The sequence below is a fragment of the Arctopsyche grandis genome, chromosome 9, assembly GCF_051622035.1.
Source record: "Arctopsyche grandis isolate Sample6627 chromosome 9, ASM5162203v2, whole genome shotgun sequence".
NCBI classification, from domain to species: domain Eukaryota; kingdom Metazoa; phylum Arthropoda; class Insecta; order Trichoptera; family Hydropsychidae; genus Arctopsyche; species Arctopsyche grandis.
The window spans coordinates 19,849,796-19,876,303 of record NC_135363.1 but is presented as its reverse complement, the minus strand read 5'-3'; the positions used below and the strand labels follow the sequence as shown (position 1 = coordinate 19,876,303).

The following is a 26,508-nucleotide window of genomic DNA, read 5'->3' as shown; positions in this document are numbered from 1 at the left end:
CTTGTATTCAAATTAGTGTAGCGACATTAGCACGGTCATTTTCCTAATTAAAAATTATTTACGAAGTACAATACGTGCAGATAAATTGTTGGGAGCTGCTATTTTGTAGGGTTTTCATTTGAAATTTACCCTTTTTCATTTAAAATTAAACCTTTTTAATTTCAAATTGATATTGAAATGGGGTCAATTTGAAATGAAAAACTTGTATCTATTGAACAAGTGCGTAATTTATATATTAAGAAAATTTTATCCGTAAACGTTCTGTCGGGTACATTGTGTCGGGTACATTGTGTCAGGTACATTGTGTCGATGAGCATTGTGTCTGTGAGCGTTTGTTCGCTGAACCAAATTTATTGCTTACGCCGAGGCATACACCACTGATGTGTAAATACATATATGTATAGAGATAAGATAACATATTTATCTTATCAGTTGTTCATCCTTGTAGGTTATGCAAGTCATGAATGGGCTCATATATATTAAAGGCTTAAATATATAAATACTTAAATATAAAAATGCTTAATTATATAAATGCTTAAATATTTAAATGCTTAAATATATAAATGCTTAATTATATAAATGCTTAAGTATATAAATGCTTAAATATATAAATGCTTAAATATATAAATGCTTAAATATATAAATGCTTAAATATATAAATGCTTAAATATATAAATGCTTAAATATATAAATGCTTAAATGCTTAAATATATAAATGCTAAAATATATAATTTGTGTGTTATTCTTCATTATTCATTTATTATATAGGTTTTTCATTTTAAATTGACCGTTTTTCATTTAAAATTGACCCTTATTCATTTCAAATAGACCCTTTTTCATTTCAAATTAAACCTTTTTCCAGGGGCATCATTTGGGGGGGGGACTGCGATAGGCGGCCCCCCTCCCCTAGATTTGAACGGGACTATCCACGTTATTTAATGTATTATTATAAATTTGAATTAAAATACTAAATCAACATAAATAGAATATTTAAATTCTTTATAAGATTGTCGATTTATTTGATTATTAATTTTATTGATATATATATATATATATAAATAAAAAAATGCTTAAAAGAAATAGTTAAAATGCATATACACTAATTTTTTTAATATAATATATCCACCCTCTAGAAAGTCATTTCTTACTGGTCAAAAATTTTGCCCCCTCCTGGGAAAATCTGAAAAGACGCCCCTGCCTTTTTCATTTCAAATTGAAAAGGTTTCAATTTGAAATGAAAATGGGTCAATTTGGAATGAAATACCTGTACATATTTACATATGTGCAATAATCAAATATTTTATAAATATATAGAATGCAGTATATTTACATATTTGCCGTCTTATAAATAGTAATTTTAACTTTACGTGTAGGAGAGGCTTTTTAAAGGGATGGATTTAATTGAAAGTTCAATTAGATTGTTTCCAAGAAAAAAGTCTGTCGCTATTATATTGGCCTTATGCCACCAATCAAATTTAACCCATTCAGTTATATTCTTGTTTACTGAATCGGCCAAGTTTCGTACGCTGAACAGAGTGTTCCTTGAAAATACATTCCAATTTTTCGGAGTGAGATGTGCCATGACAGCTGAGAGAGGATTAGTTTTAGCATTGGAGTACAACGAAGCTGTACGATCGACGAAAACACCTCGAATGTAGTTTATCAAATCTGATGTAGATGCCTTATTACCCCATTTCTGGGACAATGGTGGCCAAAGCCAGGTAGTATCTGAAACAGTATGAACTTATAAGGAAGCACGTTTTTTTAATGAAGCGAATAGAATGCTGATATGTAGAATGTTCATTGCTGAAACTTATGAAAAATATTTCAATTAACAATAACACTAACTATGTTTGACTTCAGGATAGCAAATTATTAGTCGTTTTCCAGTGTTCAATATATCTTTCACAGTAGATCGGTTTTCAGAATCTGATACTGCAGACATCACTTCATTGAAGTCCACAGCCATATGACCAAATTCCCTCTGCAGTATTTCTATCAGAATTGTATGCCTATCAGTCAAAATTTTATTATTCTCAGAAAAGCCATATGGTAACCGATGTATGTCTAAAACTACTATCTGAAAATTCATTCTCTTGTAAAAATTGATGAAATATAATCATCGGTATATTTATATTGAAAATGAAAATAAAAAAAAAACCTCATCAGTAGTGAGTTCCATAAATTTTCGAACATCACGAAGTACAGGCACTAAATTCGTTACTTTAATAACGTCATGGTTAATCCAAAATCTGAAAATATCAACTCTATCACATAATTTTTTTTTGACTAGTATTATTAAATATTGATTCAAACCTTTTGTCTCTAATTTGTGAAGATCGTACAAAAAAACTCTTGACGGAGCTGTAATAACCGATTCTAAAATCTAAATATCTTATTCCATGCACCAATTGTGTCCATACATCTAGCTCTTGAGTTATTACAAACTTTCTGATATTTCTCCATACAACATTGCTGTGAGCGGAATAGTTGTATGACCCAGAATTGTGAGTTCCGGGTATTAATAAATTGGATAGTGGAATGTTATTTAGTTGATCACTGTAACCAAATTATAATTATTTACATAGCACATACATTAGACCTTTAATTTTAATATTAGAAATCAACAAAATAATGAATAGTTTTATTTTTTCTTACTTAAGATTGCGATCAATGACAAAGTTAAATTATTATTTTGAATAAAAATACCAATAATTTTATTTTACTACCGCCATCTATGTATAAAACTAAAGACTACATAGACGTCACCCAGATTTCATATTTGCAAACTTCAAACGCGTCTTAAGCTATATTTTATCTCTATCGTAATGGCGGAGGATCCATTTACTTATATTGATGACCAAAATGAGCAATATGGCAAAGTATGAAAACCATCGGATAAGACGCAAATTTTTTACATACCTCCTTTACGTTTCACTTACGATTACAATTCAGGAAAAAGTTTGCCTCTTATCCGATCGTTTTCATACTTTGCCATATTCCTCATTTTGGTCATCAATATAAGTAAATGGAGCCTCCACCATTACGATGGTGCAAATATATCGTGTACGACGCGTTTGTAATTTGCCCGCCGACATTCTATTTGACGTTTGTTTATTAGTTTGAAACATAGATGGCGATAGTAAAAAAAAATTATTGGCGTTTTTGTTCAAAATAATAATTTTATATACAAATTATAGAAGAAGAATTTTTTTTTGTATTATTATTTTGTATTATTTTTCTGAATTGTAATCATAAGTGAAACGTAAAGGAGGTTTGTAATAATAATAATAATAAGAAAAGAATGAAATTTTTCAACAGTTTTGAGTATTTCTATGGCTATTGGTAAGATTTAAATGCAAAAATTCAAACCGACTTTTTCCAGTCAGGTTTTACTTTTATTTTTAACTAATCTTAGCCCTTTGAATGCTGACCAACGCCGATCGGCGTTTTGCCAACAGGTCCATGGGCCTAAAAAACGACGATAGGCGTTGTATTTTGAGCATGTACAAAGTAAACAAGAATACTATCCACTAAACCTTTCCAGGTAGCATTGAAAAAAAATGCATTGAACATGGGTCGTGTAAAGGTCTGTTCATACCTATCCAGCACGACCCGAATCCTGCAAGTACGGACAGTATTCTTTAGTACATTCTATATGGACGCGCATGAATGCGTAAATGGGCATGCGCGAAAGGAGTATGAATACGTGCATATAATCTGCGGGATACGGGTCGTGCTGGATAGGTATGAACAGACCTTAATCCGTGTCATTCATTTGTCAACGTTTATAAAGACTCGTTTACACCGGAATTTCTGAATTTAAAACCATAGCAGAATTACCCGATGGAAATCCCCGACTGTTGAGTATTTTAGATTGTGGCTTGGCATTTAGATTGTGAGCATTACATTTTAACCACTTAATCGCCACGCGTTTGTAGAAACCGGTGCGATTATTTTATTATATGTGTTTAGTGCTAACCCTTGACACTACCTCTTGAATATATCATAAACTAACGAAAAATATTGACTCTTTTCAATATGGATATTTTTAGATGTCGCTGTAAAGTAACCAAAATTAATTTCCAGCCATAGTCTTAAATACGAAGGAGCGTGCACCGGGACGCTTATGGCGATTAGCAAAATGAAGAAGATGGAACTAGTTTTGGAAAAATACATTCATTAACACGTTCAACCCGGCGTGTACCACCGGTGGCCACGCGGATAGTACTGTGGCGGCTCGCTTATACGACATGGTCGAGTTTGGTTGCCTTCCTGCGAGTGGGGACCAACCCGGCTGGGTTCGGAGAGCTGCTACCCACTCCGTCTTCAGCTGTCATATAATAAACACGTGCATTAACATGCCAGTCGTCTCATTCGTTCACTCTCTATACTGGTGACCCCCGACATCGAGCCACGCAGCCTCGATCAATTTCAACATGCCGCTCATCCCTGCCTCGCCGAGCCAGGCGGGGAAGCTACCCGCCGCGCCCCCATCGCCATCAACACGCGTCGCGGCCCGCGGGTGACAATAAACGAGCAGACACGGCTACCTACCTATCTACCTATCGACTGGAGTCCAGCCACAACGTCGACGACAGGTGTTTTTAAAAAATGGGGGAGCGAATGAGACGACGATCTTGACAGCTGGATGTGGAGTCATGCGCGATCCACTACACATAGAACGGTCATCCAGCACCACAAGACATACACCACCTCAGCACCATCATCATCATCATCATCATCAAGGCCCCGTCCGTCCCCACGAGCGTCGTCACGCCGAGACGGGCGGTAGCGCTACAACACCTCCACGAGCCACAACGACTCACAGTCCAGCTCGGAGTATCATCAACCACATCGATGCCCCTGCCGCCCCCGCCGCCCCACCAACCGACATCAGCCTCGGAAGAGCGGCGCCGCCGCAGCATCGCATCGCATCGGCGCGACCATCGGACCACCCACCGTCCTGCTCGCGACGTCACCGCCCTCGAATCTACCGACCATTCAGGGCGGTACACCTATGTACACAGCGGATGACCCACGTCAACAATTTTTTTTCTCCCCACGTAATAATTTTTTCTCTTTGTGTAACAATAATTTTTTTCTTTTGTAAAATTTGTTTCTTTGTAATTTTGGTATCGCTGATGCTGGGGGGGGAGTGATGTGGCGGCTCGCTTATACGACATGGTCGAGTTTGGTTGCCTTCCTGCGAGTGGGGACCAACCCGGCTGGGTTCGGAGAGCTGCTACCCACTCCGTCTTCAGCTGTCATATAATAAACACGTGCATTAACATGCCAGTCGTCTCATTCGTTCATCCCCTATAGTACTATAGCAGACTATAATTTTACGGTTCCACTTCATTGAATACCCCAACACTATAAAATTCTAAAGATTTAGAGACAACTCATAATATAAAGTGATTTAATGCCGTCACGCGTAATTGGGTGCCGATACGCGTGACAGTGCCGCCACATGGGCAAATGTATGAAATCATGCGCCGGGCTGAATGTGTTAATAGACTTCTTTTGTTTATTTTATATTGTTGCAAGATATATTAGAGTCGAAACACACCTTTACAAAACTCGAAATCCTCGGTAGTAGTTATCTAGGGTTTGTTTGGATTAGCTACAATTTTTATACCTGCTTTCTATTATATTTCTAAATAATTCTATTTGGAAATGTTGGCGGGCTTTCAATAGAAAAGAAGTCAGCACTCAAAGGGTTAAAATGGTTTTATACAAAAATTAGCATCACCAAATATTCATCTATTATTCAAACCATTGTCTCTTTTCATTTTAAATTGCGTTTTCTGAATGTGATGGAAAATTAATGGAGAAACACTCTTTTCAAAATACTTTTCAACGTGCAAGATCTTTTGTTTGTTATGGTATAGCAGCTGCACTTGAAAGAGTGAATGAAATAAATTCCGTAATATAATAAATATGATTACATATTATCATGCATCCATGTCGGCTGAATCTTTAAACAATTGGTGTGTAATATACGGTCATTTTTGAAGCTAGCTATCCAGTATGGGAAACAATGTGGTCCTGGTTTAATAGAGAACGATGTTTCTGCTAACTAAAATGTTTTCAAAATAAATAAATTGTTCATAATAAAAGGCATACTCATATAAAGTTAAGACTGTAAAATAAAATAAATATATATATGTATGTACTTCTTTATGCCAACCTCCAGGCAGTTCAGAAAACAAAAATGGCACGTTTGTGCGATGAAAGCCGCTTGAAAATCTGCTGACATTTATTTTAACTATTGGATCACTCCATGTGGTGGGATCATCTTCAAAAAGTCCAACCTAAATTATAATATGAAATCATTGTAGATACACTGAATATCAATTTGTACCTACACATATAAAGAGCTGTACGCTTAAATATAGATAGTTTTGAGTTTTTGTAATAAAAATTCGTTTACATTATTAATAAATGAAGACTAACCCAATCTGCTCCATTATCACATTCAACGTTCCAATTTAACTCCAAAAGGCCAGCGTTTTTTCTCGAAGAGCAAACTGTTATGTAAACAGGTATGCATACATCTGAAATATTTCGTAAAACACATTTTGTAATTTCGATGATATTTAATTTTTTTTTAATTTAATTTTTAAATTTTTAAATTTTTTTTAATGTTTGTAATTTAATTTCAATAATTTACCTGAGGTTGTAGAATCTATAATGATAAATAATGTATTTATCAACAATATCCACTTTAACTGTTGGTGAGTCGATTGAACGATTTTAAAAACATGTTTTTTTTTATTATTTATAACTTTAGACATAATTGATTTCCTAGTATTTTGTCTGACATGTAACAATGTCAAAAACGAAATACGTATTAGTTGAATGATTACAAGTGACTACAGTGACCAGACGTTCCAGACTGGACGGACCATTTCTGAATTTGAGTCATATATCCTGCATTGATACATGTATGAGTGTATCGGGAGGTATCCCAGATTGGACATGTAACAGTTTCCCAACATGAAATACACACTGCTATATTTAAAATATATTATTTGCAAATATCGGTTATGCGACAGCCGAGAGGGGGCATCTGTTTAAGTTGAATACATTTTTTTTCTTCTTTCAGACGTGCCCCGCATTGCAATGAAACATATTTGGTCACCGTAATGTAGCTAAAATAGTAAATATGTGCAAAATACTATCTGAATTAAAATGTCAAAAGTCAAAAGTCAAATGACAAGATTCGCCAATCAAATAAAACTCTTAATTCATAATATTCAAGTTGAGTAAATATTTTTGTACAGAATTTGATGTCGAGTGGACAAATGGGGAATTGATTAACAAACGCAATGTAAATAAACAATTTAATTTTTCGTGTTTGTAATACATATATATATATATATATATATATATATATATATATATATATATATATATATATATATATATATAATATAAAAGAAATAATATTTTTGTTAATGATATATTTCAATTAATTCACACTTCAAATAGTGTCTTAATTCTACAATCTAAAGTAAACTATTAACTATTATTAAATAATTACTATAATAATGAGGTAGATGCATTTGTAGTAACTTACATACATAATACTAAAATATACTCTATAAATCTAATTTTACGGGTTATGACTATTTGTACAATAGAATAAGCTTTTGATAATTTATAGTGTGTGTAATATATTTACAAGAAATTAAAAATTATAAATTGTAATCAGAAAAATAAATAAAAAACTTTAGTGTTAAAAAATTCATGGTTATTTTCACGGGACATTTCTTTATCATTCTAAATTTAATTTGATCTCTCTATATTGAAAAGTATTTTAATCGACTTGGAGGCATTATTTCTGCCTTACTTTATTTTCCCCACACTATTTTTCTTACTAAATAAATAAATTTACAATAATGTATGAACCTATCATGATACAAAGTATTGAATTGAATTTGTTTATAATGCAAATTAATTAAATAATAAAAATTAAAGAAATTGACCTATGTATATTCAAATAAATAAAAAACAATGGTTAAAAACTATTTGTAATTGTGATATCAGTCTCAATAAATGCTTTATTCGCAAATATTTATTTTTAAATGTAATTATTAAAATCATAAGAGTTATAAGTAAATAATTATTTTTCAATGAGACAATTCATTTCTATCAACACAACTTAATATCTATAAGTTAGGTAATATAAATACTTACATACAAAAACAAATCTTTTGAATTAAAAAAATAACAATAAACATCAATTACAATTCACTCATTAATAATATTAAAGCTTTCGATGTGTATTAAAAAAAATTACAACTAAACACTAAGTTTAAATAAATAAATAGTTTTAATAATATTATAACCTATGTAATAATGTTCATGTATTATAAGAATACTTGGACTTCACGGTAATAGTATGTACGGAATTCTCGATTTTTCAGGATCAAGATTATTATATTAATAATAAAAGGCAGATTTTTTTGCGACAATCGAGAAAATGGAAGTAGAAAGTCATGATCTTAGTGAGTTATATGTAAGTTTGACAAAATTGTAGTGATTTACACTGAGCAACAAAAAAATTACCCGAGCGGAGACAATCTTTACTTAGTTTGATCAACTGAATTAGGATATGATAATGATTAGGTATTTAATTTTGAAGTCTGTACATAAATGTACACTTATATGATATATATTGTACAGTCGAAGTGTATTTTCGAAGGTCATTCATAGACGAATACAATTCAACTAGTAAATCTCTACAAACATAAATACATTTTCAACAATGTTTTAATATAGCAGTTGGGTTTTGACAGCTCTGATGTTTTTACGAATGCTATAGAATCCAATAATGTGTTAATATTGGCTAGATATTACGAGTAAAGGTACATATTGAGTACCGTATTACGATAACTAAAAATGTGTCCAAAACAAAAATTTGACTTTCATACTCAATTTACTACTTTTCACGAAAAAATAGCCTCTCCATCTTAGCTGGTACCAACTTATAGTTGAACTGTATTTTCAGATGTAATATATTTTGACCAGTTGGAATGAATCAATTTACATGGGTTAGATGGAATATATTCCAATTAGTCAAAATATATCACAACTGAAAACACACTTCAACTACAACGGTAGTTGGTACCAGGTCAGATGGAATATATCATAACTGGAAGATACACTTCAGTTGTAACATATACACACATTAATACAATATTTAGTGGCTGTTCACTATATAATTTTTATTATTTTGTTGAGTATTTTTTGTAGTAGTAGGATTTTTTAAACATTTAGCCTGGAAAATCGAGAGTATACTGTATAATAAATATCGGTTAAATACTACCTTCAAAATCAAATCGTGGGTGATAATGTTTTGCAATGAATATAATATTAATTTCTCTAAGCATTTAATTGGAATAGAAGGATGAGTAGAGTGAGGCAAAATCCAATATCATATTTCTACTTATAAACCGTACATATGTATGTATGTGTTATATACCCTGTGAACAATGGAATTATAATTGGTTCAATTTTCATATAAAATCTCATATTGGTAATTTTGTCCATAAACATTTGTCGTCAATTGGTTTGTTGTGTTAAGAGATTTAAAAGTTCAGCATGCTCCATGTTGTTGAGTGTTTGCATATCGACTCCGAGAGCTTGAGCCACACTTTCCATTTCGAGACCAAAACTCTTTAGCATATCAATAAAGTGGACTTCTTCCCCAGTGTACGGATCAAGCAATCGTGGACACGAATGGTTGCATTGAGGCCAGCTGCAACGTTCAATATGTCGATGTTCACATCCCGGACTAAGGGACTTGAAGCCTCTGAAATAAATGTTATACATATACTATTATTTATGATAGTTTTTAAAAAGACTTTTATTAAAATTACCACAAAGCTTTATCTATTGATGCTTTGTATAGGTATATAGATATAGTAAAAAGACTTAAGAATTAAGAGTTATTTACCTCATCAATGATCTTTGGGGTCTCATTTGTTTTTCCAGTGGTTGACTTACAACCTCGACGTCTTCTATACCCTTACTTTCTTCTATTACAGCATTGGCAACTAAACCATAAGTGCCGTTATTGCGGAACACTAACTGGCTGAAATGCCGGCTTGAAATTTTATTTTTGTTGTGAATATGTCGTCTGGGATTGTTGTGACCGTTGATGTCGTGACATTTCAGGTGAATTTTTCTATTTGGCTGATATCTTTGGTTACGTCTTGAAATGCGTTCTTGTTTCAAACAGTTATGGACGTTCGCCGTTTTCCGATTTTGTCTGTTGCTGTCTCTAATTTTTGTTCGTCTGCCGCTATTTTCTTTATTGGGATGAGGCTTCCTTCTTTGGTTTTGGGACTGTTGAAATCTATGGTTGAATTTATTTTTAGTACTTATATTTAAATCAGCCCACAATCTTTGAATATTTTTGTCTGCAAATAAAAAAAAATTGATTGAAATTGATGTTAGTAATTACGGCAAGTACTGTACTTTAGCAATTACGGTATATACCTGGTTTATTTTTAGGCTTCTTTCTCTCTCTTTTAACTACGGTGCTATTACCTGCATTGTTTTTACCGTCCAGTTTTTTTCGCCGTCGTCTTCGATTTTCAGCCCGAAATGTTTTATTGGTGGCGATTTTTTTATTCCATACAGAATCATTATTGTTAATGCGCAACGATGAATCTAAACTATCAACAGACTTAGAATATACACTGTCCCCAGATCGAACAAGCTTTCCAGCAGATTTGTTGATTTTAGAATTGGAAACAATAGAATGATTCCTTCAAAAGAAGTACAACAAAACATTATAACATAAAAACACGACTATTTTAAATCATTAATTTGAGTTAAACAATTTACTTTGGAGATTTTTTTGTAGTCGCTAGTTCCCAACATCTCAGAGCATGCGCGACGGATACATCATCAATGCTTACTTGCAGCCATTCACGCTTTGTTAGTACAGAATGAGATACACACGAAGGTGCAAATACTGCTGTAACATCTTCAAAAGATGCTCGCAAAGCATTGCCCATTTGATGGATGTAATCCCATTGTTGAGGAGTTACCGGTGTGCCTACATTATCGGCAGTCATTTGAGCCTCATCAAACAACCATTGAAATACGAACAGCGAAGCTGTAAAGCAAATCTTATGTTAATATATTATGCATTGATTACAAAACAATATTTGTTTTACATTAGTGATACCTCTGAGGGTTGGATAAATCCTATAACCAAAGTAACACCGCCACGGTTCTTGTTGGTAAAGGTCAACGCATTTTTTTGGTAAAGATCCCTGCCACAAAGCGTGTCCTTTTTTTATTGCATCAACAGGTGGTAATATGCTGGGGCTGAAAATTTGCGTGCAATAATTTTAAAATTTAATTTTTAACACAAAAAGAAAATTTGAGTGAAGAAAAAAATATGGCAATATATATATGTATACCTGAAAGGAGTCCTATCAAGAAACCATCCCGAATCTGATATTCCCCTGACAGTAATGTGTTTGAGTCCCATTTCAATATGCAGAAGATGTTGTACTGGATCTAAATTGATCATTACACCGGTTCCACCTGCACTAGATCCAGCAAAAATTAATTGAGTCGCATTGTTCATACCCAAAGAAACTAAATCCTTCATTACCTAAAAAAAATGAAAACGAATTACATGATTTTGAATACACATAAAGGTATTTTTACTTTATGTACATACGTAGTAACAATAGATGAAGTTTTGTGATCATGCGAAAATTCAAACTCGAGATTTTGACTGATTCCAACTCGGAATCGATCACTGATCACGTTTTCATGAAATAAAAAAACTGTGTGCGTGTCTGTGTGTCAATATATTTTGGGGATTTATTTGAACACTCCCAAACCGCTAGCCGAATCAGACCGGAAATTTTTTACATGTAATAGAAATTATAAATTTTATATCCCAATATTTTTTGAATATTTATATCTGAACCGGAAGTATTACTTTTTCTCTAAAGAATCGATGATTTTGTCAGAAACCTTCTGGTTTATTGAACTGAAATTTCATATCTAAACGTTTAAGCTTAATACAAATTTATATATAAAATTTGGTTAGCATCCGTCAACCGGAAGTGGCAGTTTCCTCTTGTTCGATTTTTCTTCAACTATTTTTATCGACCCCTTAACACTTTCAATGCTGAGCCCGAATCTGTTGTTTTCGTGCCATGTTGATATTTTATAAAATAGCTCTGTCTTACAAATGTTTTGACAGTGTGGGCGTCTAGAGATTTCTTCGAACGCGCGTTTACCTGCACCTTGCATAAAGCACACTATACATTACTTATATTTATTCATTATTTTCGTAAAAAAAAAAAACTTCTGAAAATTTTTTGTTCATATAATTAGCAAATAATATAACGATATTTAAAAGTAATAAAACACTTTAATTTATTATCACGAGACACATGTGCTCTTCACGAAAAAAATCAAGTACAATCTTGTATCAATGTGATGAAAATAAAAAAAATGACTAAATTTAATAAACCGGAAGTGGGATTTTTTCCTCTTAGAAAAGTCAAAAAAAGTTGTGACCCCGATTACTTCCACAATCCTGAACGTATCGAGCTGAATTTTTATATTTGTATATTTTATGTACTAAATAACAGCTGGTAAGCTTTTGGTCAGAATTCGTAAACCGGAAGTAGTAATTTTTTTTAAACAATATTTCATTATTTTATTTTGACCTTTTACATTATTTTTAATTTTTTGATATTTAATGTGTATAATGATTATAATAATTTGAAGTAATAAAAAAATTTCGAACAAAATCCGACAACTGGAAGTAAAACTTTTGTCTTGTATAAGTTTTCCTATATTTGCGCTCAATTTGTATCGAAAATGCCCTCATAATCGGTATTTAGTATGTTTAATTATTGAATTTTGTTTTGTAATATAAAGTCATGGGTTGGTCACATCCGAATTTTTTTTATAAAAGCTAGTGAATGAAAAATAATATTTTGATGAGTTTTACCTGGAGTACTATTAATTTTCCCATAAAATGAAATGAATCTTTTGGCGTTGTTGAAAAATTAGTAGTGCCGGACCAAGTATCGCTACTGCAGTATGGAACTATGACGTGATTCGCCGTATGCCAATATGGATTTTCAGAAAGGTTTGGCGACAATATTCCACTTACTGAAAGTTATAAATATACATTAATCATCAGAAATACTTAAAATATAAATACATAGCTGAAATATTATGAACTATAAATAATACCATCTCGAGTATCTGGCCATTGAGATGAAGTCATTAAATGGCGTAGTCTTAACCAACGATTCCTACATGACTGATGATCGTAGCAGTACCATCCGCCTTCGAGGAACACTACCCATACAGAACTGCCACTTGTTGATTTTCGCAAATAAAATCTGTAATAAGTTGTAGATAAATTATAACTAAATCACATTATAACATTCACATCAAAATTATGTGAGGCATTCTTATAGTCTGTTTTTCAAAAAAGTTTCATCCAGTAATTGGAATATAATACATATGTAAGCTATGTATGTATGTATATTACAGTTCGTGTTCACTCCGGTTCGTTCATGAACATACTAGTTTATTTAAACACGAACTATTGGTTTTAGTTTAAGTACTAACAGTCAAAAGCTATCTCCAAATAGACTAGTCAGTATCGCATGAAACTTTTGGCTGTAACACTTTTACATAGTTGACAAAACCTTTGAGATATCAAAACACTAGATATTTTAAAAGGAAATCCCATGGAAACTAGATAACAACGTTGCTATAATTCTCGTTTCCATAAATATTAAAAATATTGCAACCTATGGTTAGTATATATACAGTATGGGAAAAATGATGGGGAACACTCAAACTTATACCTAAAAGTTTGTGCATGAACAAACTATATAGTTCGTTTGTCAATTGTTTCCTTTGCGTACACTATAACTGGTCAGATTGGTTTGTGTATGAACAAACTGGTATGCTCATGAACGAACGAAATGCACACTTGAACTATACATATTCATTTGTATTTCAAGACCAGCACTTAGTAGTTGTATTATGTATGTATAATAAGTTGAAGTTGATCGATTTGGTTTCAAGAAGGCTATATGAATTGTACGTACATATGTATGTACATAACATACAATACGCTACATATAATATGTACACATATACAAAATTAATGAAAATAAACTTAAACATATATATGTATCAAACCCTTGACCTTTTTTTTTAAATAACTTTATACGTCAAGATATTTTTAAAACAAAAAAAAAAACAGGAAACCGGATCTGAAACAGGAATCAGGATTCTGAACTGAAACAGCAAACCGGGAGCCGAATCTGAAAAAGGAATCCCGAGCTGAAACAGGAATCCGGATCCAGAACTGAAAAAGAAATCTGGCTCCGGAACTGAAAAAGGAATCTGGAACTGGAACTGAAAACGGCATCTGGAACTGGAATTGAAAAAGGAATACGGTTCTGGAAATGTACAAGGAATCCGGAACAGGAACTGAAAAAGAAATCCGAAACTGGAAGTGAAAAAGGAATCCGGATACGGAACTGAATAAAGAACACGTATATGGAAATGAAAAAGAAATCCGGAACCGAAACGGAAAAATAAATTTGGAACCTGAACTGAAAAAAGGAATCGGGAACCGGAACGGAAAAAGAAATTCGGAACCGGAACTGAAAAAGGAATCGGGATCCGGAACTGAAACATGAATCAGAATCGAAATTTGAACAGAATAGAATCGAAATCGATATCGATATCGTTATCATAGAAAATTAGATTATTTCGATAACGTCACGGATTCAAACCAAAACCCAAACCAAACCTTACATTGAATCTTACATACATACATATAAACATTAAACCATACAGTCTCTTTCAAAATTATACATATATTAGATTTAAATATAAATTGAATATGTAATATACGAAATATCGATACATGTGTGCGAATGAAATTTGCAATACGTATCATACTACATTACTTCATTATAATTAATATAATTATTGTGTTCGCCAAGATTATACTCCCAATTTGAACCCGTGCAACGTGTATAGTATAACACAATATAAGCAATAATAAAATATATATATATAAAAAAATATATAGCTATAATTAGCTTAATATCAGTCGGTATTGTAACATTGAACGAACGAAATTGGTACAAAGCTACAACGAGTCGGAAACCGTACATTGAAATGGATGACTGGGTTGTAATCTAAATACGATATTTATACAAAAGTTTAATTATAAAATCGATTCCTTTTGAGGATCAAGTCGTAGTGCGCGGTCCTTTGTGAGCCGCGCTCACGGTAGAACGCAGCTGAGCAACAAAGCTGATCTGGAAGATGCGGCTCAAATGCGAGCACAATGGCCGCGAGCTTTGCTCTGCTTTTGTAAGTTCCGACACCTGCATTGTGCTTTGCAGAAAAGCTCGCGATGGCAAAAAAGAACACCCCACACCCCACACCATTCGCCTCTCCTTCGAAAAGCCACCTTTGCATAATGCTGTTTTAATGGGAGCCCCGCTTCCGACTACTGCAATAATCGCCCGAATTAAAGTAACAATGTTGGAGCGTATGCGCTCATTATCCACGTGTGCACTTTGGCTTTAATCCTGTTTTAATTTCAAACAAGGTAATTCGAGAAAATTTATTATTCGCATGAGCGAGTCAATTATCACAGTAAGAAAATAAATATTATATAATAATATATATATATATATATATATATATATATATATATATATATATATATATATATATATATATACATATATAAAAACGGACGTGACGTGTGTGGATATGTGACTTTGTGTTTGGGTATGTGGCAGACGCGTGGACACACCCAATCAGAGCAATGTGAAATGCACGAAAAACCAAAAAAGATCGAAAATCGAAAGATCTTAAGTCGAAAGATCAAAAAAAAAGGGTGCATGATAAACCTCTCCCCCCGTCGTACATCCTCATTTAATTTGCGCGAGCAGGATACAGCAGGAACAAGAGGAACAGGCTTTTCCTCCTGTATCCTGCGCGCACACATTAAACAAGGCTGTGTGACAAAAAGAGAGATAATTTCACCGCATTTCACTGATATATAGAGGTAGGACCGGAAGCGCGCCGTCTATTGTTCCATTATTGTAAATGCTTTGTAAATGCATTGTTACATGTTGTAAATGCATTGTTAAAGGTTCGCCAAACCTTTAACAATGCATTTACAACATGTGAACAATGAAAAGCGCGCTCTGGGTCCGCTCTTTACTGATATATATTATATATACAAAGTACTGTTTACCATGCACCCTTTTTTTGATCTTTCGACTTAAGATCTTTCGATTTTCGATCTTTGCATTCCGATATTTGGTTTTTCGTGCATTTCACATTCGATCCCGTGAGGTAGACCCATACACACACACTTCTTTTATCATTTCGAACGGGTTGGATTGGTGAGCGCGTAATGCGCACACTTTTTATTATGATTAATATTACGTGCGCCCACGTGCCTATAAATTACGTTACTAAATATTTATATATAACATGTAGTTTTATTTTAATTCGTGTATCAATTCCTTTCCGAAACCACCCGTTGAAATCAACGGACACACACTAGTAGACATATAATAAGGGTGTGAAAAAAGTCACAGCGATAACTAAGCTTCGGCGCGACCCTGCGCACCATTGTTCATTTTTATGGCGAACCTTTTTTTTTGCCCTCTAGCTTTGTAGTTTGACCTCTTTCCTGGAAAATAGCCCCAAAACTTCCATTTTTTGTTCCAAAAGCACGCTCCACCGCCAAAGACTAGCGATAACTATGCCGATAGAAATTTAGTTGGTTTCGACATCCTGATAAAGGATGAAAAATCTCTTGAAGTAGAAGTATGTATTTTAATTTTGCCATATGTCATTACTAAAGGACGGTGGTCAAATTTACATGACCACAAAAAATGGTTCACTATTGTCCTACAAAGTAAGAGAGCAAAAAAAAGGTTGAACATTGAAATTGACAATAGTGAACCATTTTTTGTGGGCAATGGAAACTTGACCGCCGCCCTTAAGTCATTACAGAATTGCTCCAAAGGATACAAGAATAAATGTGGACGCAAAAACAAGTAAGGGTAATAAAAAAAAGATAAAGATAAAACATGAAAAAAAAATCAATCACTAAACAATCCCTCAACTAGATTAGCATATTTTATATTATTGTTTTTATTATATTGTTATTTTTATTATTTTTATCTTTTTGCCTTTTCTAATTATCTTACCTTATTTATTTTTTTTATTTTTAATGTTTAAACTTTACTTTCACCTATATGCGAAAATTTTTAAAATGGTTTTTCTTATAATAATAATTTTTTGTTATCAATTTTGTAATTTAAAAAAAAAACTGTAAATTTTCATAAGCCAGCAGTTTGGCTTAGTGGTAGCGTATATATTTAGCACCACTGAGGTCATAGGTTCGAGTCCTCGCCACTGCTGGTTAGATTTGGGGGTTTTGTGACTCCAAATCGATCGTTTCTCTATTAGAGTTTTGCCAATTTTATCTGATCATTGCTGAAACGGTTCCTGAAAATTGGTATTAGATCTAATCCTGTTGTCACAAAATCTGCCTGTGTATAATTTGTAATAATTATACACAGTAATCTGAAATCTATAGATATCTCTATAGACATCTCTATAATTTCGTATTTATTATATGTATAAAAATTTTATACAAAAAAAAATCTAAAAATAATCCATAGATGTCTCTATGATTATTATTTCTGATTAATTGTTATATGCTATATATTCTGATTGTATATGTATGTATTACTGTATTTCTGATTTCTGATTGTTTATGCATTCTGTATTTCGTTAACGTACACCCGTCGCATTGGAGCAAATCTGTAATGGCGAGTGTATATTGATTTGTAACAATAAAATAAAAATAAAATAAAATAAAATAACAAAAAAAATAAATTTGAGATTAAACAAATCCGAACTAACAGAAATCTGCTTGAGGAGTTTAAAACAGGAGAAGAGAACAAACTGGTATCTAATGTATCTGATATGGCTGGAGACATTGAAGATCAATTTTGTAATAAGAAGATTGCTCACCAAAGCAATCTTCAAATTATTACAAATTATTATTATTATTAATGTTTTCCCAAATATACTATACCTCGTGATTTGAGGGAACTATAACCAAGTGCTACCAGCGGGTAGGCACCAGGATAGCGACTGTAAACTACATATATAAATATAAGTATGCATATATGAGAAACCTCCTCTGCACTCTCACAACTCTTAAATATGTGTATACATATTTATATCGGTGAAAAGAAATAACAAGAATAATACTGAGCAACAAAAAAAAGCTTTTATTTTTTAGATACTGGAGCGGAGAGCCATCAATCTTTACTATGTTTGATTGACTGAATTCGAATATGACAATGGTTTTTGATGTTAAGTTGCATTTATGAGATAGGGGTTGTTTAAAAAAATGCGCATTTTTTATTTTTTTGGCTTTTGAAATCATTAACTGAAAATCTAGTATTGCTGTGCCAAAAGTAAGTATTGTGATCAATACTCAGAAGTTTTTCTAATGATTTTGATTTTTAATTCCTTTTAAACACTCATAATTAATTATCTAGCTTAATTTAAAAGTGAAAAATATTTTTTTATACATTTTTTCCCGTACAATAGTGATGTGGATGCAAAAAAAAATCTAAAACAGTTTTAGATAGATTTGTAATTCTAGAAAATGTTCCAGGAAACAAGAAAACTGCCATGAAGATAATCAAATAGTAACGAAAATAACAGGATTTTCCCAAATATAATTTCTAGTTCAGAGATATTCGAAAATGAAAATCTTACTATGAAGAATATAATATGTTCGATGAAGGAAAATTCTTACTACATATGCGCATTTTCCGTTTTTTTAGAAATTTGTATTTAATGTTAGATTTGTAAATCTGTCATATGGAAACAACGAAGTCAGTATAAAAATTAAATCTGGCTACTAAATCATTGATATTTTATTCGGAACATGATTGGAGAAGTACCCATTACTTCCTAGATATCATATTTTACGTGTCACTCAAGAGGATGTGTTGAAAATAAAATAGTTTCAAAATTACTAAGATAAACGTTCCCATAAACATATCTTCGATTTATTCAGACCCTTCAAGTCGAGTGAACCAGTCAAGATAACCGGAAACGTCTTGACCTAGCGCGGGTGGGAAAACTACTTTCGCAACTTTTATCTCGGAGCTGGGTCAAAGATAGAAAGGATTCTTCGTTAGTTGTGAGAGGGTTGACAAAATTTATGGTGGCATAATTCATTGTGGTGCCGGTTCATTGTTCAAGCCCGATTCGGTCGGTGATCTAAATGGAAATTTCGACGTGGAAAATTACAAGTAATGCCCGCACTACGAAAAAAAGGTCCCAGTTTCGATTTACGCGTCCCCAGACGACGGTTGTTGCTTCCCCTATCGGAAAATAGTTTTCCCGGGACGGTTTTATCAACACCTAGTAAAATATAGAGGTGAAAATCGCAGCATACACAACAATAGCCCTAAACCAGATAAAAGAGCAACTACTCAACAAATTTACATTTTGCCATACACGAGCCATTGGGTTTTTACATGAAAAATATACAAACCCAGCTTGTGTCCCATCGTTGCAGACGATAGCCTCGTTGCTGAGGAACATTCTCTCCATACTCTTCGTCTCATTTAACTTTTCGCTCCTGTCCAAAATATTGATCATTTTTTGAATCGAATTTGTCTCCAGGGTTGACGACGATTGGTTTCCGATTTGACCGTCATCGTCTTCATCGTTATTCTCTTCCCGTGTAATGTTGTGTTGGCGATTGTCCTCAGATAGGAGACTGCTGGCTTGCCAGGAACGAGTCCTTTCTACAGATTCGAAATAAGAAGTCGTATCGTTATCCAGAACTACCTTTAGACTCAAGGTGGGCTCCAACATCGATGCCGCCGATCGATATTGCATTCTTTGGTTTTCTTCGGAACTTTCGTTGTTCGGTATGTGTTTGGCTATTGCGGTGACCATCAATAACCACAATAGACATATCTGGAATATATAAAAAATATATAAATTAATACGAAAAAAATCTTCGGTCAATGTGTTTTGCCAGAGATGACGTATGAATGTGAAACTTGGGCATTTAACGTCAAGATGCTACACAAAGTAGAATGTACTCAAAGTATGAAACGCTGTATGCTTGGCACAATGAGGAGATATAGGAAACGGAATACGAAGGTGAGAAGTATGTACATACGACAAGAGTAGTAGATATAGTGGAGAGTGAAGATATTGAAATGGCAATGGGCGAGTCACTTAGCTAGAAGAATGGACTCAAAAGAAGTGCTAGAATGGTACCCGAGAGAATGAAATGAATCGAAACTATGTAAAATAGGAATCGGGAAGCGGAACTGAAATTGGTATCGGAAATCGGAACTGAAATAGAAATCGAAATCAAAATCACAGTCGAAATCGATTTAATGATATTCTACAATTTGTTTTTTTTTTAAATCTCCATACTTGTCTGTACACTCGAACATACTAAATACATACATACACACATTCCCAATTATTTGTTCCGCTTTCTGTCCTTTCTAATCCATATTTAGTATTGAGATACATACATATATAATATGTACATGCGAATTTTAATTATATTGTAAGGTAATAAGGAGGAGGGGATCGAATCAGCACTTTTTTATCTAAGCAGATACTTTATAATCTTTTTATGAACTTCATATAATGACCCAATTACACAAGGGAGCCTTATACCCCCCCCCCCCTCCCTCCCAAACAACATCAAGTTTATACTACGGCAAGCACAATAAACTAGCTCAATTGTACTAATGAGTGTAAAAAGTCGGGTTTATTATATAATTTGTTCGTGTTCGCCCGTGTAAATGGGTCATAATGGGGTGTTTATATCGGCGAATAGGAACACGAACATCGATTGTAATAATAACAATCATAATACCGAGAAATCGTTACGAGGATAATTGAATTTCAGATTTGAATGCCCCGCCGCAGCGAGATAAAGAACATCCGAATAGGAAAACGCTCTCGAAATATTTATTTACCAATAACGACCCACCGATACGTGAACATTTGCGTAACTTTATTGCGCACATTGATACCACCGACAATAAAGATTCGCGTCGTTTTATCCAGCTTTCGAGAGACAATCGTGGATTCGTATGACGTATGTATGTATGTACATATGTACATGCATACGTAAGTTTCGTCGAGCCGTACAAGCGGCATAGGGTCCACTTAAACATTGTTTATGGCACGGTATCGTAAAAACGGCCGGTATTTAGTGCGTGTATGCATTTAAATATTATTTATTAGTTTCGGAGAACGCCTCGAGGAGCCGCCGCCGCGGCCTTAAAAGATCCTTCTCAAGCAAAGGACTTTTGAGGAGGTATAATCTTCCGTGGGCCAGGAGATTCGTGATGGACCACAGCTGCTCGCTCGGTCGGAGCAGGTGGCGACTTTCAATAATTGTGTGGATGCGAGGTGAAAAGGTACAAACACACGTGTACCTATATAGTACTTTCTTGTGTGTGCGTGTGTACAAAAAACGGTCCAAACTCGGCGGCTGGAAGAAAAAAAGTCCCTTGCGGGTTTGTAGGAGTGCCGCTGTGGCGGCTCCCTTTGAAGCTTATTATTTTTATTAGAGATCTCCTTGCACGTTTGATGATGCCGCCATCTCCCGCCAGGGCCACGGCCAGCAGCCGGCAACCTTTTTCGCATCGGCGCAACGGTAAAATCGGTTACACCAAATATGATACGACGAGCGCTCGAACAACGCGCGGAATCATTCAGTTTAATGACATTGAAAAACCATCGGGTGATTTGATTTGCAAAGTTGATAATAATATATACAGTAACTTTTTCTATACCATAGTCAACAGCTAAATTTATTTTAAAAAATCCTTGCTCGACAGTGATCGATAACGAATATGGGATACACCGTTTACACGACATGTACATAGGTCGAATGGTCGAATGTGGCACGTGGTTTTTTTTAGATAGTTTTAAACATATAGAAAAAATGTGACGTTCATGGCACGCGTGCATGGGATAGTCCTTTCAAAACGAGTACGTCAATAACTGCTGTCACGATTTAGATACCAGAGTTTGCACATTTATCTATCTTAATTTTTGTGACGGTTCTAAAAAAAAAATCGGCATCCTCTTTCTCTCTCGCAACCTCGACCAGTTGATGGTTGCAAGTAATACATGCATATGCTTGCGGTTCATAAGTATTATTATCCTTATATTTAAGCTGTATGATGTGTTTGAATATATCCACACAGTTGGCCGTAGTGTCGATTTAGGGTGACCTATCATGATCAGTGGCGGCTGATTGGATGCTTTATCTCTATCACACAGTTTTTCCGAGGAGCGCTGATGAAACACTCCTCGCACACATGCAACTATGGACTGTGCGATACAGATACAGCATCTAACGAGCCGCAAATGGTCATGACTAGAGGTAGGACCGGAAGCGTGCTGTTTATTGTTCAATTGTTGTAAATCCTTTGTAAAAAAGGTTCGGCAAACCTTTAACAATGCATTTACAACATTTGAACAATATACAGCCGCCTCAGGGTCCGGGTTTTAGTCATGACCAGTCTTCGGCGGACGAATGCGCCAAAACGGGATCCTTTTGTCAATTTCTATGGTTAACCTTTTTTTTTGATCTTTAGAGGGCAAAAAAAAGGTTAGCAATATATGTAAATTGACAAAAGAATCCTATTTATTTCGAGCCGGCGCATCCACGCGCCTCGCTTTAGTCATGACTAGTCACCGGAGCCTGAGGGGGCCGTGTATTGTTCAAAAGTTGTAAATGCATTGTTAAAGGTTTGCCGAACAATGGATAGCACTGTGACTATCCTACCTCTAGTCATGACTAGTGGCCGGATCCACAGCGCGCCGTTTATTGTTCAATTGTTGTAAATGCTTTCCTTTTTGTAAATTTTATAAATGCTTTCCTTGTTGTAAATTCCTGGAAAAAGCACGCTTCTGGTTCTACCTCTAGTCATGACACTATGGTGTACGTGTGTATAAGGAGTAGTTTAATCTGGTACGGTGATTATTGCCCACAAAGCGCTCGCCCAAAAGTCATTAAAATCTCTATAACGGAACATCTGACAGCCGAAAAGTCGATCATATTAACTATAACTATCATACTAACGAGAACTCGAGTGGCAAATATTCCGTATTCGCGATTTTCATGGCAAAAATTGTCTTTTGGGCGATCGCAATGTACGTAATAATCCAATTACCTTTAATCTAGCGCAGCTATAAGGCGGTGAGAACATGAATCAAGCGACATAATATATAAATTAATAGTTCGTTCTTTAAATATGCTCAGACAGATTGATATCAAAATGTTTTTTTTTTTTAATATATTAACATGAATTTGTTTAAAATATAGGTTAGTAAAAAGTTAGCGATTGTATTCTGGTTTATAATATTAAGTTTGGACAGTGATGAAGTAAATTTTACTTAATATTAAAAATGCTTAAGTAAAATACAATGTAAGGAACGAGGGTATCAAAATTTGAACACCCCTGTCGAGTTGCCATTTCATGTACGTCAATTCAATCTGGGTTGAGATCCGAATTTGGCACGTGGTACGGTTGCTTGCACACTACTGATTTATGTGATTACACACACATGCATATATCTAGTTCGTTGAAATTGGTTATCGATTTCTGATCTTTGGTGGAGCACCACGGTAGCCGTGTGCGATAAGATCAATTGCAAAAAACCAATGGCGGTAACTACACGTATAATTTGAATATATAAATGTGTGCGTATGTAAGTGTGCTAGTTGTTATTCTCTCTTTTCATTTTTCTTCTAATTCGAAAAGGCATAAATTATCAGATGAAAAGAATCCGACGTGATGATATCAAGACAAGAACCGGAAGATGAAATTGATGACGCGCAGAAACGAGGAATTTTCCGCAACATGAGAAAAACAAAAAATACCGAAAGATCGACGTCTACGTATGTTGCATCAATCAGGAGATCAATCAGCCGGGAAATTTTCTTTTCCTGTTCAACTAAGTTGATACAAGCATACATATGTATGTACATACAGTGTATCATAGCGTTGTTGTCAACATGGATATTAAATTGGATGAAGACCGTTGCTTTACTACATAAAATTGTTATGCACTAGAAATGCTCAATAAACTCTCGGAAGTATGTGACAGTATAATTTGGGTTAAATAAAACATAAATAAACACATATTTTTCTAAATTAAGTTGCAGACAAACGTTTTTATTTTTATTTTTTGAGAGACTTTTTCTTAGTGTGTATTATAATTGCTATTGTATTTTTACTACGTGTAAATGCACATCATATAATCGTAGTTGACCTAATTATGAGTCATGTACGATAAGGAAGTCTTTCGTGAGTATTATCTTGAGTTAAATACTAAAATGAAAGTCAATTATACATATGTATGTATAATACCATGACTTTATATAGCATTTGTTTGCATATAATGATGAATTTGAAGAATGCACTTCGACTTTAGCATACAACTACATACATACATAGTCCGATTAAATCAAAATTTATTTCTAATGATTTTGATCAAACGGTTCTGCCAGTGATGACATACGCATATGAATGATGCGAAATTTAGACATTGAACACAAGAAAACCTTTAAAAATCGGGCGTGCGCAAATATTATAGAATACATATGCAATATATACATATGAATACTTGGAATATAATCAAGAAAGTTTTGATTGGACAATGGCGAAGGGCTGAAAATGACAATGGCAATGTCTATAGTAAAGCACAGGTATGAATATTTTAAATTATTGTAAAATAATTTAAAATGCGGTTTGCTTAATGCAGTTTCAGATCGTTCATTCAATATGTTGAAAATGCAGTTGCTTCAGTGTCGCTTATGCACTAAAATCCTTCAATCGAAGATCACCGGTGCAGAGCGAATTCAGGGGTTGAAATTTCATGTGAATATTTGGTGCAGAACGAATTCGAAGTCTGAAAATTTGTGTAAATATTTCAGCGAATGGAAGAGCAACTCGAATTACAGATACCGTTTGGTCGACCGAGCTTTTAGCTCAACATGTATATGGTGAATTTGTATACATGCAGTGGTATCGCACTGCACTGTGAACAAAAGTTCGACACACGGTCGAGAATGTTTGTGGTTATTATTGTTATCGAAATGCATTGCGGGAATGTTATGGTGATGATTGTTTGTGCGTGTGCATGTACATAGGTTCATTTCTAATCTGCATATATATTATATCTGTGATTTGATATACAAACGGCATGTAGGGGTGAGAGGTGTGACAAGGATAGTTGATATAGTCGATAGAGTGAAGAGATTGAAATGGCAATGGGCGGTTCGAGTAATTAGAAGAATGGACGAAAGATGGACAAAATAAGTGTTGAAATGGTACCCGATAGAATGTAAAAGGGCGAAGGAAAGGCCGCAAAGAAGATGGATAGACGAAATTAGAAAAATATGTAGGGTGACGTGGATGAGAGCTCTGCAAAACAGAGACGAATGGAAGTGTGTTGGAGAGGCTTTAGCAATTGATGGTTAATGGCTGTAAATTATGATATGATACATATGTTTTATCTATAATATATACTATTGTTCAATAGGTGTTGCTTGACAGCATTATTTATATATATATATATATATATATATATATATATATATATATATATATATATATATATATATATATATATATATTTATAATGTAAATAATAGACATGTCAGTAGCAAAGAAGAAAATTAGTATGGAGTGCATTTGGACGAATTAGCGCCGTTTTTAAATCAAAAATGCCACATTGACTGATGAAAAAGCCTTTCGATCAATGTGTTTTTCAAATGATGGATGTGAAACACTAAGGTGTCACACAATTTCCAATACATTCAAAGAAGTATGGAACATTGTACGCTTGGCATAATGAGTAAAGACGGGAAATAGAATACGTGGGTGAGAAGTATGATAAGTGTATACATATATATATATATATATATATATATATATATATATATATATATATATATATATATATATATATATATATATATATATATATAAATACATATAATGTAGTGGATCATAGTGTAATATATAAATATAATGTAGTGGATCAGAGTTGAAGAGATTGAAATGGAAATAGGCGGGCCGGGCCACGCGGTTAGAAGATTGGACAAAAGGTGAAAAATAAGTGCTAAAATGGTACCCGAGAGAATGTACAAGGGTAAAAGAAAGACAGCAAGAAAGATATTTAGATGAAATCAGGAATATGTGTGGGGTGAGATGGATGAGAGTTGCCCAAAACAGAGACGAGTGGCAGCGTGTTTAGAGGCTTTAAGCCCGTAGTAGATGGTGAATGGCTGTAAATGATGATAATGTTATGACTAGAGGTAGGATAGTCACAGTGCTATCTATTGTT

General features: G+C 33.9%; 2 protein-coding genes across 2 annotated transcripts in view; both read right to left on the bottom strand.

Annotated features, from left to right (window-relative positions):
* Positions 1-1,110: 1,110 nt before the first annotated feature.
* Positions 1,111-6,885, bottom strand: LOC143917440 (PI-PLC X domain-containing protein 2-like). The gene is made up of 8 exons (XM_077438992.1): positions 6,677-6,885; positions 6,460-6,560; positions 6,180-6,317; positions 5,952-6,082; positions 2,317-2,559; positions 2,162-2,252; positions 1,849-2,080; positions 1,111-1,728 (listed from the first exon to the last, which is right to left on the bottom strand). Exons 1-8 carry the CDS (start codon positions 6,798-6,800, stop codon positions 1,364-1,366), a joined length of 1,425 nt encoding a protein of 474 aa, XP_077295118.1. The 5' UTR covers positions 6,801-6,885; the 3' UTR covers positions 1,111-1,363.
* A 2,688-nt stretch (positions 6,886-9,573) lies between these two features.
* The window catches only part of Notum (palmitoleoyl-protein carboxylesterase notum), a 48,660-nt gene continuing 31,725 nt past the window's right edge, over positions 9,574-26,508 (bottom strand). The window contains exons 3-11 of the mRNA XM_077438784.1: positions 19,655-20,085; positions 13,255-13,406; positions 13,007-13,170; positions 11,448-11,644; positions 11,210-11,352; positions 10,864-11,137; positions 10,513-10,784; positions 9,968-10,433; positions 9,574-9,823 (exon numbers count right to left, since the gene is read on the bottom strand). Coding sequence (XP_077294910.1) covers positions 9,574-9,823; positions 9,968-10,433; positions 10,513-10,784; positions 10,864-11,137; positions 11,210-11,352; positions 11,448-11,644; positions 13,007-13,170; positions 13,255-13,406; positions 19,655-20,085 — 2,349 coding nt within the window. The remainder of the gene's footprint in view (positions 9,824-9,967; positions 10,434-10,512; positions 10,785-10,863; positions 11,138-11,209; positions 11,353-11,447; positions 11,645-13,006; positions 13,171-13,254; positions 13,407-19,654; positions 20,086-26,508) is intronic.

Excerpts from the sequence above, each read along its gene's own strand:
- LOC143917440 (XM_077438992.1), bottom strand. The coding sequence starts at position 6,800 with ATGTCTAAAGTTATAAATAATAAAAAAAAACATGTTTTTAAAATCGTT. Across the intron at positions 6,318-6,459 it reads GTGATAATGGAGCAGATTGG|GTTGGACTTTTTGAAGATGA; the intron begins GTTAGTCTTCAT and ends ATTATAATTTAG. Across the intron at positions 2,253-2,316 it reads TCACAAATTAGAGACAAAAG|ATTTTGGATTAACCATGACG; the intron begins GTTTGAATCAAT and ends TGATATTTTCAG.